Source organism: Eptesicus fuscus, chromosome 5, assembly GCF_027574615.1.
Source record: "Eptesicus fuscus isolate TK198812 chromosome 5, DD_ASM_mEF_20220401, whole genome shotgun sequence".
NCBI lineage: Eukaryota > Metazoa > Chordata > Mammalia > Chiroptera > Vespertilionidae > Eptesicus > Eptesicus fuscus.
The window spans coordinates 5,915,649-5,935,112 of record NC_072477.1 but is presented as its reverse complement, the minus strand read 5'-3'; the positions used below and the strand labels follow the sequence as shown (position 1 = coordinate 5,935,112).

Genomic DNA, 19,464 nt, shown 5'->3' with positions numbered 1-19,464 from the left:
GGCGAGTGGCCTTGGGCAAGCTGGAGCCACACCTGTGGGTGTGGGCAGAGATGTGGCTGGCAGGCCGCAGGGCCCAGCCAGGACATGGATGGAACTGTTCCTCCCCCTCAGCGTGACGTTCCTGGGCTCTGGCCGCCTCACAGTCCCCTTTCCTGTGTCCTCCACAACGGCTCTCACGTGGGGCAGCCATGCCGCCCAGCCCTGGGCCCACACCGCGTTTGTGTTGGGATCCTAAGTGCAGGGAATACTCCTCATTTCCCTCTGAAACTATCGCCACGTTTCCCCTTCTCAGGACGGCTGTGCAGGGAAGATGCTTCAGTGTCTGTTACACTGAAACGTGGAGGGCTTTAAAGTTCACGGTCTCCGTTCGGCCTGACGCCTCAGACTGACCCCAGGACAAGGGGAAACTTAAGGGTTGTCTGCCTGGCTGAGCCCAGGTGATGAGGCGTCTTGGGCTCAGGCAAGGGCTCTCATTCGGTGCTGGGGCCGCTGAGTTGCGCCAATACCCTGAACACCCTAAAAACCCCTAAGCACCTACCTCTTGGCCAGCAGCTTGTTCATCTCTTCCATGAGGCCTCCTCCTCCGCCCCCACTGCTCGCCCGATTGGCGTCAGACTTGGAGGTCCCGCTGGGACTGGAGCCTCCGGACGCATCTTCGGGCTACGGGGAAGGACCAGCGTTCAGTCTGCTGTTGTAGACGTCACTCGAGGGGATCAGGGGACGTGTGTGTGTGGACGTGTCATTCCCACGATGGCAGCACAGAGGAGGCCCGAGGGGTCATCGAGTCCCATCCCCCCGACCCACAGGTGACAAAACCAGAGAGGGACCAGGCCTGGCCAGTCACAGTGGATGCTCTCCTGGCGCGGAGCCAGCGCCCTTGCGTGACCCGAGGGGAGGAGGCAATCCTTGGGAGGGAAGCAGCCTCCCATCAGAGGTGTCAGAGCCCCAGCCACCGGCCACGGTCCAGGAGCTCTCCTTCCAGGCTGTGGGCGGAGGGCTCAGGAAGTAAGGCTGGGCCTAGGGGGCTGGTTTCCATGAGAAGCACTGATGGAGGGATGGGCCCCGGGCCCAAGTCCTAACGCTGCCTCATGAGGGAACTACTTCCTGCCCTGCTGTGAAGGTCGCCGTGAGGGTCAGCAGCAGGTGACAAAGCTGTAAGCGGCTCCTGGTCTAGCCAGTGCCGTCCTGTCCGGTTCTCACTGAAAACAGCCGGCAGAGCTGGCGTCCAGGTTGGGAGGGCGGGGCTTTGCTCGTGGTCTCGGGGACAGGGGAAGGCTCTGTCCATTCGGCAGTTAGAAACTGGCCCCCCAGCCTATCCGGCCTGTGCTCAGGGGCGCTTACCCGCTGGACCCTCCTCAGCTTGGCCCCCGCCAGGGCAGCGGCCAGTCCTGACACGGAGCTCTCGTCGTGGCTGGCGCCCTGGGCTCCTCCGGCTGGCAGTGGGGGTGGGGGAGGAGGAGTGGCCCCCGTGGGTGGTGGTGGGACAGGGGGTGGGGGCGGGGGTGGAGGCCCACTACACGAGAGGGGGGCGCTGACTGCAGATGAGGGGTGCCCCGGTGGGAGGGTGGGTCCTGAAACACAACAGAGGGGCTCAATTAGTCCCTAGCCCCCCGCTGTGCTTCCTGGGAGGGAGAAGGGACAGGGCAGCCTGTTGCTATGAGGGAGCAGGGACAGCTCAGGCTGCCTCCTCCATCCCCTTGGGGTGAGCTTGGCCCTGCTCTGGTCACTCCCTAGGCTGGTCCCCGTATCCCCAGCATTTGGAGGCCTGGCTGGACCCACAGTGCCTAACACCCCTTGAGCTCAGCTACCTTTGTCCTGCTCTAATGGTGGGTCTCCAGGGGGAGGAAGGCCTTTGGTGGCTCAGACTGCACCCTTTTCTCCTGTGTCCCTTCTCCGCGCCTTGCACCGCCCTAGGCGCCAGCAGACGCTGGTCCCTGAGATGCGACTGTGAGTGACCCTTGGCCTCTGGGGACTGTGGCAGGTAACTGTGGGTCACAGGGCTGACCAGGCCGTATGTCAGGGAGCAATGCTGAGTGCTGGTCAGTCCCGTCCCTGTCTCCCCTCAACATCCAGCACCAGAGGCTGAACCGCCCACTCTCTCCTGTCTCTGGGTCCCCTACTCTCATCGAATGTGACCGGCACACGTTGAGGCCTATGTAGCTCTTCACAGAGGGCCCGATGTGCCGTGTCACCGCCTCGGTGGGACTGCCACCGAGCGGGTGTGGGGAGCAGGCCTGCGGGATCTCACCTGTGGCTGAGGTTCTTCTCTCTAGAGACTCCTGGCGCTGCTGCTCCATCACTTGTCTGAAAAGCAAGAGAACCAGGGCGTCCACACCCACTGTGCGCCCTGGGCTGGGGGCGCTCACAGTGAGCTCCCCTCATCCCCTCCCTGGCTCCGATGGCCACTGGGCTTGCTTCCCCCACTTAACAGAGGAGGCATGTGACTGGTTCAAGATCTCCAAACAGGTAAGTGCCGGCAGCCTCCTGAGTCTCAGGCAGCCCCCCATGAAGGCTCGGGCACCATGTGGACGCGTGACCATGCTTTCCCCTAGGCTGGATGGGCCTCCTGGCTTTTGTGCCTGTGGCCTCAGCTGACCCGACCTCCAATGTCCTGTCCCTACGGCACCTGGGTAATCCCAGAACACTTCCCAGGCACCGTGGGCTGTCAGAAGCGGACACTCGGCGGGCACGTGCTCATTCTTTTCAGCCCGGATGTAGCCGCAGGCCTGGCCTCCATGACGGGGCCATGTGGTGCGGGCAGTGCAGGCGGTGAGCCTTGCGGGGAACCGACACCGAGCTCCTTACGGCAGAGCAGCTTCGGGCACTCTCACAGGCCGGTCGAGTGAGGACACTGACCCACAAACATGTCCGCAGAATCTGGGACGGTGGCGCTGGAGCAGGAGGGGGCTCAGGAACCATGTGGGCCAGGGACGGCAGCAGCCTCACCGGTGTGTGCCCACCCTAAATGCCTGCTGTGCAGCACGGGGCCGGGCGCTTCGATGCCCACCTGGCTCAGGGGAGGGTGAACTGGAGGCCAGCAGTGGTGTCTGCACGGCAGGGGGGGTGTGGGCCGTGAGTCTGTGCCCTGTGCACGGCGAGCTGGCCTTTCTCTGGTGCCTGGCACCGGGTCCCACACGCAGCGGCTGCTCAGTAAGCGCAGCTGCTCGCATCTTAGAGGAAGTCACAGTTTACTGCAAAGGCCATTCAGAGGGAGAGAGCTTTCTGGTTTCCATTCTGAGGTTCCTGGCTTTGTGGGCCTCCGATTCTTCTCCGTAAAATAAGCATAATATCACCTGTTCTAGGGAGTTCTTTTAAGAGTTATACCTGGTACCTAAAAAATAGTAAAAAAGACCCTCTGGCATTAAAGGTGTCTGAAAAACTCCCAGCAGCACCTCCGTTAGCCTCTCCTTCTAAACTGCCGAGACATCACCCAATCTCCAATCTGCCCAGCAGAATTCACATTTAGAAGCCCTCAGTAAAATGAGGTGTTTGGAAGTATTTACAAATCGGGTTGCACTCATAACAGCTCACTGTGTAGGCTCCGTGTCAGCCATCTCTTCCTCTGTGTGGAGTGGCAGGAACCAGCAGAGTCCGTGCTCTGCGTTTGCCTCTTGCCGTTCACAGACTGACTTCCAGGGGTGCTCCGGCCTGCGGACAGGTGGCTGCTGGCAACACTGAACTGTCTGCAGCCAGTGGCCTCCCACGCCTTGGACGTGGGTGGTGGGTTAAGATAATGCAGCGTGGTGATGTTCAACCAGTTCTGAGAGAGCTAAGGGAGGGTCTGCTTAGGCCCACATGCCCCTGGTGCGCTCTCTCGCGGTCTGGTAGGGCTCACTCATGCCCTCTGGGTCCAGGCAGCCCTGGGACCTGGCGGGGGGCTGAGCTGGGATGGAGGCAGTGGGGGGTACACCTTGTGAACAGTTGCTGTTTTCCTGAGAGGCCAGAAGACAGGCCCGAGGAGTTAGTCAACATGGGAATTGGTGCCAAGGAGTCTGTCCAGGGAGCATTCCCTCCCTCATTGCTTGACCGGAGCAGAGCAAGGACTAAGCTAACACTGTCATCCTCCAGCACAAATGACCTGGAGGGTGTTGTGCTCAGTGAACACGTCAGACAAACACCATATTTCACTTACGTGCGGAATCTAACGAAAAAATAAACGAACAAATTAAAACAGCCTCACAGATGCAGAGGACGGATGGCGGTGCCAGGGGGAGCGGGCTGGGGCTGTGAGAAAGGTGAAGGGACTGAGAAGTGAGCTGGGCCGTTACAGAACAGTCCCGGGAATGGGAGCACACACAGGGCGCACAGGCAGTCACATGGTAATAACCGTGTGCTGCAGGTGGGTTCCGGGAAGGCGGAGGGGACCACTTTACGATCGCCTAACCACTATGCGGTACACCTGAAACTAATACAAAATACTGATGTAAACTTGAACTTAAAAATAAAATAGACACAAAAAAGAATGAAAACAAAAACAAAAATAAAATCCCTGTCCTATTCAAATGGGAAACTAAGGCCTGGGAACCTGCCGAGGGTCCTAAGTACACGTCAGAGCAGAGAACCTTCTCTCCAGGGGGAGGGAGAGGCTGGAGAGAACACCCCGAGGGAGCCTCAGGCCAGGCGAAGCTGGGACATCCCTCCCACCCCCAGCCTGGGGTTCTACTGGCATCTAGCCATAGCCCTTAGGGTCCTAGTCTTTCCCAGAAGCTGGGGAGCATGGTGGGGACCAGGATGCAAAGCCTCACAGAGAGGCAAGGCCCCGCAGGGCATGGCCGCCAAGGTTCAAGCCCTAGCCCTGCCTTTCCTGGCAACATGACCTGGGAGGCCACGCCCCCCTTGGCCACCAGGACCTCTGCTGTAATGTCAGGACAACAGCACTGCCCTTCCTCCCAGTTCGCACCCTGTAGGAGCAGCTTGGAGCGAGTGGGGTGCCATCCTAGGGCCCGTGCCCCCCAGGAGCTGCCTCCTCCACAGGTTGGCCGCACAAGGACATCGACGTGGCCCTGGCCCTGGCCCTGGCTCCCACAGCGCTGTCATGGCCTGCGCCGCTTTAACCTTTCCGGGAGCTGAGTGGGCAGGGGGCTGAGGTCCTCCAGAGAGGCGTGGCACTGTCCAAGGCCGCCGCCAGTGGAGGGGGGTGGGGCCAGGTCTCACGAGGCCTTCAGATAGAGTGAGGGGAGATGGCACAGGACGGTGCCAAGGCCGGGGCCTCAGTCAGACAGACCCGGGCAGCCTTGGCCACGTGACCCAATCCCTTCCCGTCATGACAACTACCTCCTCATACACCTGGAAGGCATGTTAGCTCAGAGCACAGCCCGCAGGACACGGCCCGGTTCACGAGGACTTTGACGGGAGGCCGCGGGGCTCTCTGTGAAACAACAATGGCCTAGCTCCCTCTTCTTCTCTGCTCAGGCCTGTTCCCTGTCCCGGCGGCGCCTCTGGGAGACCTGGCCCTAGCTGCGGTGTGTCCTGCGCTGGCCGAACGGTGCCCTGGCCACCAGGCCGGGCCCTGCTGGGGGGCATTACCTTCTCTGGATGTCCATCTCATCAGGAGAGGGGCCATTCTGCACCTGCCGCTGGGTGGACGGGCCTGTGGGGCAGAGAAGCACAGAGTACGGTGGTTAGTGGAGAAGAAAGGCCCGGCAAACACCTGGCCCTGTCTTTGCCCTCCTGGTCGGTCCCATGAGGCGTCCTTGAACTTTCGACAGTGGCTCTGACACCTGTGTAACAGCCGGCCCCATCTCAGCCTCTCAATCACCTCTCTCGCCCTTTCTGTGGCTCTTCTGTCAGAGCCGATAAATGGATGGCGTTTTCACATGGTGCAGACCACCCCTTTTGGCTACCGACGCCTCTCTAACCACATCTGCCGTTTCCACTTCCTCACTTGCCACGTCTCCCGAAGCCACCATAACTAAAATCGCCAGTGCACTTACTTGGCGTCACCAAACCCCGCAGAGCCATTTCTTCCGACTTTTGAGCAAAGCAACAGCACTAGAGCAGGTAGGTGTCAGAGCCAGGGTCAGCCCTGGGCTGCCTGCACCTATGGGTCTGCAGCGGTGGGTGGGAGTGGCCGGTGGAGGCAGAGCTGTCTGAAGGCAGGGCCTGGAGCGGGGGAAGGGGGAGGGGGGGGAGGCCTGCACATGACCCATGTCCACACGGGGCTGATGCTGTGTCACGTTTATAAGAAAAGCCAGGCTTCTGCCCCGACCCAAGAAAGAGCTGATTGTTCCTTGCCTTTGCCAGCTCAGGTGTCACGGGAAGCGTGGCGTCTCAGCGAGGGGGAGGGGCTCGAGCAGGTCTCATTCTCGCTGACTAGGTGGGGCAGGAGCTTGTCTCCTCCCCAGGAGGTGACAGCATCAGCCTGCGACAAAACCCACCGGGGCAGAAGGCCTCTCTGGAGGGGCTTCAGGCAGCGGAGGGGTGAGCGGGCTGTGCCCTGGATCAAGGGCCCGGCGGGCAGGGTGACAGGACCTCGGAGCGGAAACGGACCATCTGATCGCGGGCAGCCTCCTGCCCAGCACAGGAACCCCGTGTGCCTCCGGGCACGTACTCCTGGTGCATCCCACTGCCTCCCAGGTGAGCAAGGGCTTTCTTACTCCGAGGTGCCAACCCACCCACCCTCCAAGGCCCTATTTCCTCCACCATGTGACGCAACGTGGTCTGAATACTTTTCTCTGCTTGACAGCCCTTTCCAGACCCTGTATTAGCCTCCATATCTGACAGTTTCAGACCCTGCTGTCCAGGGCCCCGGCATCTATCTGCTTCCGGCACGGTTTCCCTGAGCCATGCTTTGTGGCTTGCCCGCCCCCGGGTGGAGGATCCCGATGGTGGGTGGGGGCCAGGCTGGGTGGGAGGAGGAGAGGCCGCCCAACACTCGAGGAAAACTCCCTGGTGGACCTGCCAGGCCTGCTCCTGGCTCAACGCCTCCTGCTGCTCTTGGGGGAGCGGGGGAGAGGCCTGCGGACTTTTTATAGAGGTGACTAATGATGTCTGGCGTGGTGGCCTGGCTGGAGTATGAAATAAGTGTTATGTTCTTTCCCTGTCTCTAAATACTTTTTTTCCTTTATTTAACACATCGTTATGTGCTCTAAAACATTTATTTTCCTGACTATAAATAACATGTAATATATGTTCATTAGAAAATGTGAAAAGTTTAGCAAAGAAAAGAAACACTATCGATTAAAAAGATCCGGAGGGACAAGCTCTTCCCTCACCCAGCGGGCCAGGCTCAGGTCCCGGCGCCTCCCTGGTCACCAGGAAACCAGAGCAGGAACATGAGAACACGGATGTCAGCGGCATCAGCTCTCCTCAACGCCCTGATCCTAACTCCCAGCCCTACCCGACAGCGCCGCTTGTAACAGGCGAGGAAACAGCCCAGAAAGGGGAAGCGACTCGCTCAGGGCCTCACAGACGGCAAGCGGTGAAGCCAGGTTCAAACTACGTGCCAAACACACTTTTTTTCTTAAACTCAACCACACTGCGGGGTCGGATGGCCGGCTTGGGGAGGGAGAACGCAGGAGAAGGGGCGGCTGGCCCGCTGCCCAAGAGCCAGGACCACAGGGCCGCAGCCTCAGGGGTGCACAGCTTCTGCCTGGTGTCCACACAGCAGACAGGGGTCCCCCATCTCTGACCCACCCACATCCTGGCCGAGGCAGGAGGGAAGGCGTCCTAGCTCCGGTCTCTGTTGCTGAGCCCACGGCCTGAATCTGGAGGTTGCCCTTCTGGAGGCTGAGGCCCTGTCCCGGAGACCCGGTCTAGTGCCAGGCCTGAGGACTGGAGCCACCATACCCTGGCCAGGCCCCACCCTGGGACCGAGGTCTTACACCCGGGCAATACTAGCTGCTCGGAGGCCTCTGCGTCTGCTGCACTGGCCTGGCCACAGGAAGTGTTTGCCATCCCTTTGTCAGGACCCCAGCCAGAGGGCAGCCAGCTGTCCACACAGTAGCCTGTGCTGATCCTGCGCTTGGGTCCCCCACCAGCCTGTCCTCCAGAGGTGGGGGATCTAACAGGGCCCTCGCTGTCCCCGGGGGCTCTGGCCCCTGTACTTGAGACATGCTTTAAAATTAGACAGCTGGCATCTTAGTATGGAGGGAAGAGACAACACTGGGTTGCATAAGGCCTTCCATGCATTCTGCTTAAACTAAGAAGTGTTAGTCTGCTTTGAGCTCTGAGCGTCCTGAACGTTAGGAGTACAGTCCCTCCCTGTGGAGGGGTCTGCTCAGTGGCCCACGGTACCTTAGCAGACAGTCTTCCGGCCGATTCCCCCCACTGGCCTGGCTGCCCCCTGGCAGAGGCAGGGTGGAGAGACCAGAGAAGGATTGCTCCCCCGGAACTGCGTGGGATCCCTTGGGAAATTGCTGGTACAGACATTTGTAGGTGCTTCCTCAGTGAGAAAATCTCAGGGTGGGGCACTGGGTGGCTGGTGGCCACTTCCCTGTCCCGGTGTTGAGTCACCTGCATGATTCCTGGTGGAGCATCGGAAGCCAGGGAGGAGGCCACAGGCTCTCCTGTGTCATGGAGTCACGTCCCACCTTCAGGATCCAGGCGAGGAGTGGGTGGGCCAGCTCCGCCTCCTCCACCCCACATCTTGTAGTTACTGAGTCCCACTGCTGCTGTGTCTGAACCCCGACAGAATCCATCCCCATGTGGCTGCCTCAGCATCTCCCTCCTGTGATGCCTCCGTTTACCTCGGAGCCTTTTCCACCCTCCCTCCTCCTGCCTGCCCTCCACACTGACCGTGCAGACTGCGCTCTGGAAACACAAGCCTGACCTTTATGGGGTTCGGTCCAAGCTCCATCGAACGAGATTCCAGCCCACCCCGCAGCCACTTCTCCTGGAAACGCCTCCACACAGACCTGCCTCTGCTGCCCAGCTGGACCCCCCACCCCGGAGGGACACAGAGTGAGTGGTGGTGGCTCTGAGAGGTGAGGGGGCTGGCCCAGTGCCATGGGGCTCATGATGCTGACCTTGGTGTCATGATCTTGCTGAATCTGGGAGCTGACTGAAGTCGGGGGGCACAGCAGAGAAAACAACACTGGGGGAGGGGGTTGCTGGGCCAGACTCCAGCCATGAGCCCACCTGGGCGGGGGCTGACCCCGAGCCACAGACGAGGACCCAGGCGAGAGTCAGCCCCACTGACGGGGGCCAGACGGAAGGAGGCAGTGGGGCCAGGAGGTCTGAAGTCATCTCAGCGTTGGTCAGCGGTGTGTTTCTCCTTGCACCGCCCTGAGGCCTGGGGAGGCACCCCTGTTTCTCACCTGTGAGCAGGTGGTAATGAGCTCAGGCACCCTTTCTAAAGGCTTCCATACCTGTCTCTGACATGATCTGACACAGGATCCCACCATGAGGGATGATCACACCCAGGAAAGCTGCCCTTGTCTAACAGAGAGGGGCGGGGAGAGCCGATGAGGCTGGGCTCCAGGAGAACGCTGCAGAGCTGGGGCAGGCAGGGAACAGGCGGGCCCAGGTCACGCTCGCCGCGCAGGGACTCTGCCAGCGCTGGGCCCTCGTCCCAGGACACAGCCTGTACACCTCCACATAGTCTGACTTTTACGCTCCAGGGAGAGAACTGTTCTGTTCTCCAGGTCCCCACAGAGTTCTTGGCCTCTGGTCAATACTCAATCAATATTTGTTGAAAATAAATGACTGGGCCCTGGGCAAATGGTCTGCGCATCTCCAGCCAACTGTGGAGACGAGAGCAGGTGACATCTGTACAGCTCTCTTCTCGCCGCTGGAAACTGGCTGGGCTGGGACTGTGCCCATAAGCCTCGGGACGTGAGAGCAGGTGAGACACTGCAGGCCAGCGGAGGAGGCACTTGGAACATACAGTGGGAAGGGGAAGGGAAGAGAGAACTCAAGTTTACTGGGCAGTTTACGGAGGAGCCTCATCGAATCCTCACTCATCTCCATTTTCTCCACGAGAAGCTGGAAAGCTGGGGACATAAGTCACCAGTGGAACCAGCTCCAGGCCCAGAACAGAGGCTCTAAAGCCAGTGCCCTCCGCTGCCCCGTGTGACCCCAGGGCACGTGAAGCACATGCTGGACTTCCCCTCCAGAGGAAGGAAGGGTGGGCAGAGAGGTGTGTGTGTGTGGGGGGTAGCCAGGGTCCTTCAGAGGATCAGGAAGAGCTGAGCACAAGAACCACGTGGGAGAGGGAGGGGCGGGGCGGGCAGGAGCGCAGCCTCTCAGCCCCTTGCTGGCCTCTGGAAAGTGAGGCTGTGGGTCCGCCTGAGGCTGCCCCGCCTGTCCCTGCCCTGATGCTCCGTCCCCAGAGCGCTTGGGTGAGGTGTGTGCGAACGAGTGCCTGTCCCAGGCTCTCGGGCTGCCCAGGTCTGGCCTCTGTGCGGGGGCTGAAGGTGTGATGGGACTGATCACAGAGGTGTCCCGGGGAGGGCGGTTCTAGCCGCCAGTGGCTTCCTCCCAGTGCGCTGAGACCCACCTCGCTAGCACTGCTCCCAGCGGTCCCTGCGGGACCTGGCAGACGGTCAGTCTTTCCAGTGGTGGTGGCTTGGTGGCCGCTGGACAGCGAGAACAGTGCTTGTGCCCCCTCCAGACCTCTGCTGCCCCTCACTCCCGTTCCCAGTCCTTCCCCATTCCTGGCTGGCCTCTTCGGGACTGTTCCAGTTTATACAGACCCCCCGCAGAGGGAACTTGGAGCCAGGAGACCCCAGTTTTTGCTGGCGTTCTGCCACAAATAATTATGGGGAGCCCCTCTCTGGGCCCCAGTTTCCTATAAAACGAGAAGGACGGAACCAAGGCCACTGGGTTACAGTGTGAAGGGACAAAGAAGAAAATGTACCAGAATGGTAACAGTGGCTATCTCTGGGTTGTGGGATTGCTTTCCTCTTTTCAACTTCCACATCAGGCAAGTGAAGGACGCACTACCATGTACTAAAGACAAATGGCAGCGTCCCCACGGGGGAAGAGCCCTCTGGGACCCCAGCCCTGTGAGGCTGCCTGGCGCAGGGCACAGCCTGCAGTGGGCAGACGCGCCAAGCCACTGCTGACACCTCCTCCTGAGAAAGGCCATCCTTCTGCCTGCCCATTAACATTTATGAGGCGCGGGGACACCGGCCCCCGGCTCCTCTGGGACAGAGGGACGGCCAGGTTTCGAGTTAGCCTCCATAGGAAAGGCATCCCCTGGGCCTCCTGAAGGGACGGAACCTGAGCTCGCAGGAGTTCCTAGACAAAGGATCCAGCACCTGCTCCGTGAGGCTCGATGGGATTTCTGGCCAGCACACGACAGCCACCTGGTCGGGGCTGGGCAGAGGCCCAAGCCCCGTGGCGCCCCTCCCCCCTCTGCCATCTCTCTGGCTGGCTCCTCTCCTTTATCAGGAAGGCCCCTCCATTTTGGACTGACTTACAGCCACACTGTGACCTGGGGGGAGGCAGCCTTCCCAGGCCAATTACCTAGCACGTCTTCTCTCGTTTCCAGGTTCCTGCTGCCAAGCAAGCAAGTGACCATGCGGGAATGGAGCCTGTGATCTGGGCCTACAAATCAGAGTCACCTTGCCAAGGCCACACAGGAATTGATGGCAGAGCTGGGACCAGTGCCCAGGACGAATGTCACCCAGTCCAGGGCTGTGTCCACCCCAGCACACTGTGCCCAGCACCCCTCTCCCCCCCCCCCCCCAGCTCAGCAGCAGACAAAATCCAACTGCCTCCCTTGTTGAACACCAGTTTCCTTGCTTGTTTACGTCACCCGGTGTTTTTAGTGCCCTCTCTGCCCGGTCCTTACTACTGAGTTACTGAGTGCAGGCTCGCAGTGGGCTGAAGTGGGAAGCAGCCTGTTAGCTCAGACCAGCAGAGTCAGCTGATGCATCACCCACTGCAGCGCTGCAGGAGATCTCCCCCAACCCCCCCCTGCCCCGCCCCGGGCCACCAGTGTCGGTGCAACCCCAGGGTGACCGATGGCTTCAGCTGTGTCTCCAGGGCCCGTGTCTGCCTGACTTGTGGGCCTGGGAGGCCAGCATGTGCAGAGGCAGAGACTCAATCCAGAGGGACTAAAGCCCAAGGCCACAGCCAGAGCGCCTACCGGTGGCTAGAGGAAAGTCCTTTCCCTGGGACAAGGGCGGCAGGAGGCCGCTGTGCCACCCCAGGGCCAGCGGGCAGCACTCCCTCCCCGAACCTCCCCTTGTACAGAGGATCCTGAGGGAGGAACACATCCTAAACGCTGTGGGGAGCAGCTGGAACCCAGGTCTCCCAGCTTCTAGGCCGGGACACGGCCACCAGCCTGCGTGGTCCCCCTCAGGCTCTGTCAGGCCAGTGAGCTTCCTAGTAAAACAGTGTTTCTCCCTTCCCCAATAAGCTCATTTCAGGACACATAACAAGCCTTTCAAAGCATCTCAAACAGAACGAAGAGCAATAAAAACCTGCCACACCCTGACTATGTGAAAAGCTCCTGCGCATCATTTTTGGGTTCATCTGCTCAACTATCCAGGGCAGGGCCTATCAGACCTATTTATAGATGGGGAAACTGAGGCTCGGAGAGGGCGAGTGACTCGCCCAAGGCCACCTGCGTCTGGGACAAGTGCCCGCACGTCCCGACGCCCAGTCTGCACGCTGCTGCTTCTGCCCGCCCCTCCTGCAAGGCCTGCGTGCAAACAGCGTCCAAGCCCTCTATGGGTCAATGGCAGGTACTTGGCCCCGAGGTCCAGAGTGCGTTACCCTCCCCCCACTTCCACCCCAACCCCAACAGCTGGGCGGAAGGAGGGGCCCGGGGAGCAGGAAGGAGGGAGGCGCCGTCACCTACAGTTCACTCTGCAAAGCACGGTGCAGTCGCAGTGGCAGAGGCAGAAGCAGTGGAAGGTCCACTCCCTGCTGACCATACGGCCAGGCCCCTGGGCGCAGTCCGGGAGGCGCGCTCCTCGCATCCTGGCCACTTACCTCTCCTTCCTCAGCTGCCTGGCTCCGGCAGTGGGAAACCGATCCTCGGGCGCCCGTCAGATGGGCTTCACGCTTCAATCTTTAATGCGGCTTCCCAGCTAACCTATCAGAACCCTCCTGTCTACCCGATTCCAGGGAGCCCCGGGGGAGGGTCTGCCAGAGGAAACCTCCTGCCACGGCTCTCCTCGGGTCCCCTGTGGGCGATGGGATGAGACAGGTGGGCGCGGAGCCAAAGGGAACAGGTGACCGGCCAAAGGAAGAACCCCGGGCCATCCAGGCGTCCCTGCTGGCTGTTCCTTGGCCTACCTTTCCTCACCATCATACAGGCTGCTATCCTAACCTGCTCCAGTGAACCCTGTATTTTTTTTTTTTTTTTACCAGCCTGACCAGCTCCAAGGCCCACAGGAAATGGATCCCTCAACCTGCCATCACGCCTTACTGTCACCAGACCTGCAGGGAGCTCATCTGCGCTTCCCTAACTGGCAGACCCATAGGAGTAACTCGGGTCCAGGCTGGGCTTCTGTCCCCCTGGAGCACTCCCGGGCCCTCTCCCACCCCCCTGCTCTGTCCTGAGGATTGCACTCACTGCCCACATGGAGCTGCTGGTCACCCCCCTGAACCGTGAGCTCCTTGAGAGGGAAGCCCAGGCCTTACCCTGCTCTGGACCCCAGCCCCCTGCTCAGGGCCTGGCACAAAGTGCGCAGAGAATGTCTGTGGGACATGCCCAAACTCGGCACCGCCTCCAACTCTCCCTGTCCGAAACCACGTCGGCCCCTTCGCACAAAAGCAATGGCTGCTTCCCATCACTGAGGTTTCTCCTGCTCTCCGCCCCCCACTTGTCCCCAGAGGGGCCAGAAACAGCAGAAAATGCTGTTTCTCCCACAGACTGTCCTCAGGTCACCTCCGCTGCCCTGCCTAGATCCCAGACGCGTGCTCTCCTACTGGGGGTCTTCCGACAGCCCCCACCTGGTCTCTCTGCCCCAGGCTCGTGCCTTTGAGCCCCTGCTTTCACGTGAAACAGAAAGCTTAGCTCCTCCATGCTGTTCCCCAGCCAGGAAACCAGTGGTTCCCGCTGGTTCCCCTGGGAAATCCTGCTTTGGGACCTGAGGCCTCCTACACTCTGACTTGCCTGGCCTAGGTACCACCCCCCTCCCCAACCCCCGCACTGCCTCCAGCCCTGTGTCCCCACTAGCGACCTGCCGGGGCCAGACACCATCTCCCTTACAGTCTTCCCTCGTGGATACTGACTGCTCCCTCTTCACCTCCCTGGACTAAAATGCAAAAGTGCAAAACACGAATGAGTCTGTAAGGCACAACGCTGGACTTCAAAGGAATTTGGGGAGCCCCCACTCACTGCCTAGGAAGGTCATCTGAAGGCTGGCATCTCCTCTCCTGACTCAGGGCTCACACGGGCCCTGCCTATCCCAATCCTTCCCCAGACAATTAGCACATCGATTCTAGTGGGCTCTGCACCTCGGGCAGCGGGTCACTTTCCCTCCCTGGGACGTAATCCATGCCCCTCCACCCCCTGGGCCGTGCTGGAGAGGAAGCATCAGATGCTGGCAGCAGCAGCGCCCACCACCTACTGCTCACCAGGCTCCAGGCACTGTTCTGAGCCCGTGGACCTGAAGCCCCTTAGAGCTAAATGGAGTCCTGGCTCTGTCACTTACTCTCTGACCTTGGGCAGGTTACTGAACCTCTCTAACTCTGTTTCTTGTCTGAAAATTAACAAAAGCACCACTTGTCTTGGTGTGTGGATCAACGGCACGCTGATCAGCCTAGAGCGGATACAGTCCAACTCCACAATACCTGCTAGGTAGTTCTGAGTGGTTAGCATTTCATAGTAAATGCTGTCAATGAAATTCTCATAACACACCGCACGAAGAGGCCAGCAGTGGCCATCATTACCCCACTGGGCCACGGATGCCCAGAGAGATGAAAAAGTTGCCTGCATCAAATTAGGGAAAGATATAGCCGGAACCAGACCAGGGCCTGCAGCCTCAATCCCATGCTGTCACAACAGCTCCCTCTGTCTCTGTGGGGCCACCTCTACCATGGGTTCTGTGTGAAAACTCCCTCAGTGCCGTACCCAGTGGGCAGACATCCAACTTGAGACCTGCCCGCCAGCAACGGGCCACTTCGCTTCCAGGAGCGGCACAGGGACATGTCAGGAGGAAAGCGCTGGAGAAACTGAAAGTGAAGTTGTTACCAGACCTGGGACGGGGCTCAGCAGATCTGTGTTAATTCTCCATCAGTCCCACCAGAGAAGCTGTGCTGGATGGGATCACAGACTCTCCTGCCCTCCCAGGTGGGCAGTGCCCACCAGCAAGGCTCAGACCCTGGCGGAGCTGGACGCCCAGGAGGGGAGTGATGACATTTCAACATCAGTGTGTGCAAAAGGGGTCAGGAGGAACAAGTGCCACTGAAACCAGGCGGCTGGCTGAGTTTGAACCCCGTTTCTCCGGGGTCTGACATTCCTAGCCAGTTTCTCCACCTCTAAGATGAGGGTCTTGGCTGATATGACCACAGGGCCCTTTCTCATACCATGAGCCTATGAGTTTGTTAATGAAATGTATTTGTTTCTTCAACAAGTACTTACTCCCAATTTTTACTCCAATGGAGGGAAGGTATTCCCAGAACAGATCTCCAAGAACATGCTGTTAATGAGGCTGGCCACGCCTGCTCTGCTAGCGGCCCGTGCACTCCCTGACGCTACTCCTGAACTGGAATGGCCCTTCCAACCCAGGGGTGCGCACCCCAACAGCTTGGTGGGCCCTGGGGGTATGTGGAGAAACAGGGAGAACGCTGACCACCCTTCTACACTGAATGGTAAATAATTCAAAACAGGGAAATATTCATAGAGTAGAAAATAAAATCTGCATGAGTTTTTACGACACAAGACTTTCAAGGGCTCAGGAGACTGGGAGTCACTTTTGGCCACACACACACACACACACACACACACACACACACACCAGACATAAGAAAGGCAGGCTGCTGGGTATGTAACCTGACCGGGAATCGATCTAGCAACCTTTCAGTGCATGGGGCGCTGCTCCAACCGAGCCATACTCACCAGGGCAAGACCTGTACCTTTTCTTAAGGAGCATGGGAGTTAGCCCTGAGGGTGTCACCGCTTCGTCCCACCCGGTCATGACTCGCTGTGTAGAGGGGTGAGAGGCTAGGAAAGTGTCTCGGGACTGGGTGCTCCAGCAGCAGCCTGATTTCTTAGTGCTGACAGCTTAGAAACCATGTTCCCATCTAGTTTATCATCTCAGCCTCACAGCTTTGTAGCTGGCTATTAGGTTCATTTTAAAGATGAGGAAACTAGGGCTCGGGGTGGTGAAATGGCTTGCTCCAGGTTTCACAGCTGCTGTGTGCCATGGCCTGGAGCATGGGCCTGGCACCCTGTCATCTGCCCCCGACTCTGTGTCATTTTGTCAGTCACCTGGGTTGCCCATAGCTGCTCACTGTGCCCAACCCAAGGCTCATTAGGCAGGCCTGGCGAGGCAGCATTCTGTGGGAACCATTTGCTATCTCACGGCCTGACCGGGCGTGGTGCCCAGGCTCACCTATGGAAAACGAAAAGCCCCAAGGACATCTTCCGTTAGTGCCAGGGAGAGAATCGCGGGCTGGGGGAAGGAGGTACTTCTCCAGGAGGGAAGTGCAAACACACCAGCATCTTTAAAGGAAGGCAATGGCGGCAGCAGGGTGTTCAGAAGTTGGGAGTCCCCAGGAGGGATACAAAGTCCCACCAATGTGCAGAGGGAGACCCCAAGGGTCAGGCAGAGCCTCTTCTGGGACCCCCAAACCACCAAGATCTGCTTGTTCCACCAGAATCCCCCTTACCATCCGGTCCTCCCCACCTGCTCTCAACCCTGCAGGCTCAGGCCAAGCCCTGCTTTCCTCACCCTGTGGCCCAAAGCACAGGCTGCAGCATCGCCCCAGGAGCTGGTGTGGTTAACTTTTCAAATATTGAAGAAAAGAGTAACTTCTAGTAGCTACAGTCATTTACAGCTGACCAAGAACCTTCACAAGCATCATCTCCTGCCACCCTCACAACAACCCTGTGAGGCAGGTATGACTAACCCATTGCACAGATGGAGAAGTGGAGTTTCTGGAAGAAGTGACTTGTCCAAGGGCACACCCTGCACAAGCTGTACTTGAACTGAGGTCTGAGTTCATGTCTGATGTACACGCACCTCAGGGCCACAGCAACTGCAGGTCCGTGGACACTGGGCTGCCGGCTGGGCAGGCGCGCTCCGTCGTCAGGGGTGGTGCGAGTTGGGCCAAGGTGACGGGTGCGATTTCTGTGTGAGACAATTCTATGCGCCATGTCCCTCAATCACAGATAGCACCCCTCACCTTGCGCCCAGTTTCAGGCTTGAGAGAGCTGCTGCTTCAGGAAGGTCGCGTGGTCTTCAGAGGACGGTGTGATGGCAGGAAGCGCCAGGCTTGCGAACACACAAAACAGATGCGGGAGCAAATGGCGAGCCCCCCACTCACCAAACACCTAGGACGCAACAGCCCTTCTTCAGGGCGCCTGCCCTTGAGGGCTCACAGTCTAGGAAGCAAACCATGAGGCCAACCCAGTGGGACACAGCGTTCAGAGTGAGGGCAGGTGGGCAGCAGAGGGCAGGGCGCCCAGAGCAGGGAGCATGACCCCGTCGGGCATGGCTCAGCACCAAGTGAGGTGTATGTGTGTGTGTGTGTGTGTGTGGGTGGGGCGGGGGGGGCGGGGGGAACTGCAGTGAGCAAGAGCCCGGCTGCGAAGGGGCCTGGTGGGAGTGACCCTGTTCTTTAGAGAGGTCACCCTGGAAGTGCCAGCAGGGAGGACAGACTGAAGAGGGGAGAGAGGCTGGTAGGCAGGGGCCTGCTCCAACCCTTTGGGGGGAGGCATGGGAGTGTGGGGCTGAGGCGTACAGCCCTGTGGATGTGGCAAGAGCTCCCAGGCTCGACAGAGCATTGGTTCGGAGAACCTGAGACCTGACTGGGTTCAATGCTGGAAGAAGAGGACACGCCAAGTGGTGCTAACTGTCATGATGGAGCACAGGTAAAGCCCCACGGGGTGCGGGAGCGGGTCCTGTCACGTGGCTGCAAAGGCTTCACCGAGGAGCAGGTTCTGAGAGCAGGGGCGGGGCCTGAAGGTGTTGGGGGGAGGTGAGAGGGACGGCGCAGGGGGCTTCCTGCTAAGTGGCCCGTGCCCTGTGAGACCTGGCCAGGAAGGGAGCGAGGGCCTGCCTGACCCAAGGTGAATCTGAGCAGAGGCTGCGCCAGACCCAGGCGCCTGGCACTCAGGAGCAGCCAGCAGAGGGCAGTCAGGAGCAGAGGCCAGGGAGGGGCAGCTCCTCGGGCTTCCAGGCGCCCGAACGGGGCCTCCTTCCTGTATCTGGGGAGTAAGACAGCCCAGAATGTCTTCATCTTTAGGAGAAAAAAGTTCATAAAAGGTTTATGAGAAGCAGAATTCAGCCCGACTCTGACCCCTGAAGGGAACAGGGTGAGGAAGCGGCTGTCTAGGCAGGAGTCCTGCCTGGGCCTCCCCTGGCTCGCACGGACGCTGACCTGGACGGGGGTTAGCACAGGGACCCAGGAAAAGGTGGGAAACACTTACCACCAGTCTCAGGACAGTCACATCCTGAAATACAGCCACGATGTTATCACAAGCAAGCCAACTAAGGGCGGCTGTACTGTTAAACCCCGAGGCTGATGGAAACAAGCGCTTCACCGTTTTAATCCACCCCACGTGCATTCCCCTAAGCTACCAGGTGCTCCCCCTTTTCCTTCTCTCAGAGCCGAGCCCAGAGCCCGAGCGGTAAGAGTGGAACCACTCCAGCTGCGTCAGGGAGGCCCCTCGGAACTCCTCAACATGACCAGTTTGAAATTCACTGCATTCAACCCCAAACTCGAAACGAAGGTGCCGTTGGCTGTTCTGCTTCTGCTCCAGTCCTGCCCAGCCCCCCAACACCTGCCTCGGCACCGGAGGCTCCCACATCTAACCGCGGGCCCAGCTAAGGCCTCTGGAGGAAATCCACACGGCGCACTGAGCCTGCGCACCAGAGGCTTGAACTCCTCATTTCCAGGCACCGGCTGCCCTGGTCAGCGCGTCTTCAGAGCTCCCGCCATCCACCTGCGCTCTGCTCTGCGTACACCATGACCTCACTGGAGAGAAACATCACCACGTCGTTTTACAGACGGGAAACTGAGGCTTGGAGAGAGTCCTGTGCAAGGTCAGACAGCCCATCTGCAACAGCCGGGTGGCTCCCGACTTCGACCCTGTGAATGAACTCCATGCTACTGTCACACGGGCCAGTCCTGCCTCAGAAGTCCGGGTGCTGGGACACGTACCCCAGCGCCCCTCCCCGCTCAGCCTACTGGATGTGTCCCTGGGCCCAGGCCCCGGTGGTCTGAGCGGACTGCCTACTATATGCCGTGGGGGCTCTCGGGCTTTCTCTCCCCTCTCCCTGATATGCTCAGGCTCAGTCACAACATGAAGCGTGGCCAGCTCCCCTTGTCACTCCCGCCACCTCCTGGGAGTACCTATGACGGTGATGATTAGGGGGTGTTGGACCTTCTGACCTG

General features: G+C 59.6%; 1 protein-coding gene and 1 non-coding gene across 7 annotated transcripts in view; both read right to left on the bottom strand.

Annotated features, from left to right (window-relative positions):
* EVL (Enah/Vasp-like) overlaps positions 1-19,464 on the bottom strand; it is a 105,350-nt gene that overhangs the window by 10,526 nt on the left and 75,360 nt on the right. For all 6 annotated transcript variants that reach the window (XR_008556034.1, XM_054715764.1, XM_054715763.1 and 3 more), the window contains exons 4-7: positions 5,527-5,590; positions 2,249-2,304; positions 1,342-1,571; positions 539-660 (exon numbers count right to left, since the gene is read on the bottom strand). Coding sequence is in view for 5 of the 6 variants with exons in the window: in XM_054715764.1 (XP_054571739.1) it covers positions 539-660; positions 1,342-1,571; positions 2,249-2,304; positions 5,527-5,590 (472 nt within the window). In the remaining variant the exon portion in view is untranslated. The remainder of the gene's footprint in view (positions 1-538; positions 661-1,341; positions 1,572-2,248; positions 2,305-5,526; positions 5,591-19,464) is intronic.
* MIR342 (microRNA mir-342) lies at positions 17,171-17,257 on the bottom strand. The gene has a single exon (NR_129036.2). It is a non-coding gene; the product is annotated as a microRNA mir-342 (primary transcript).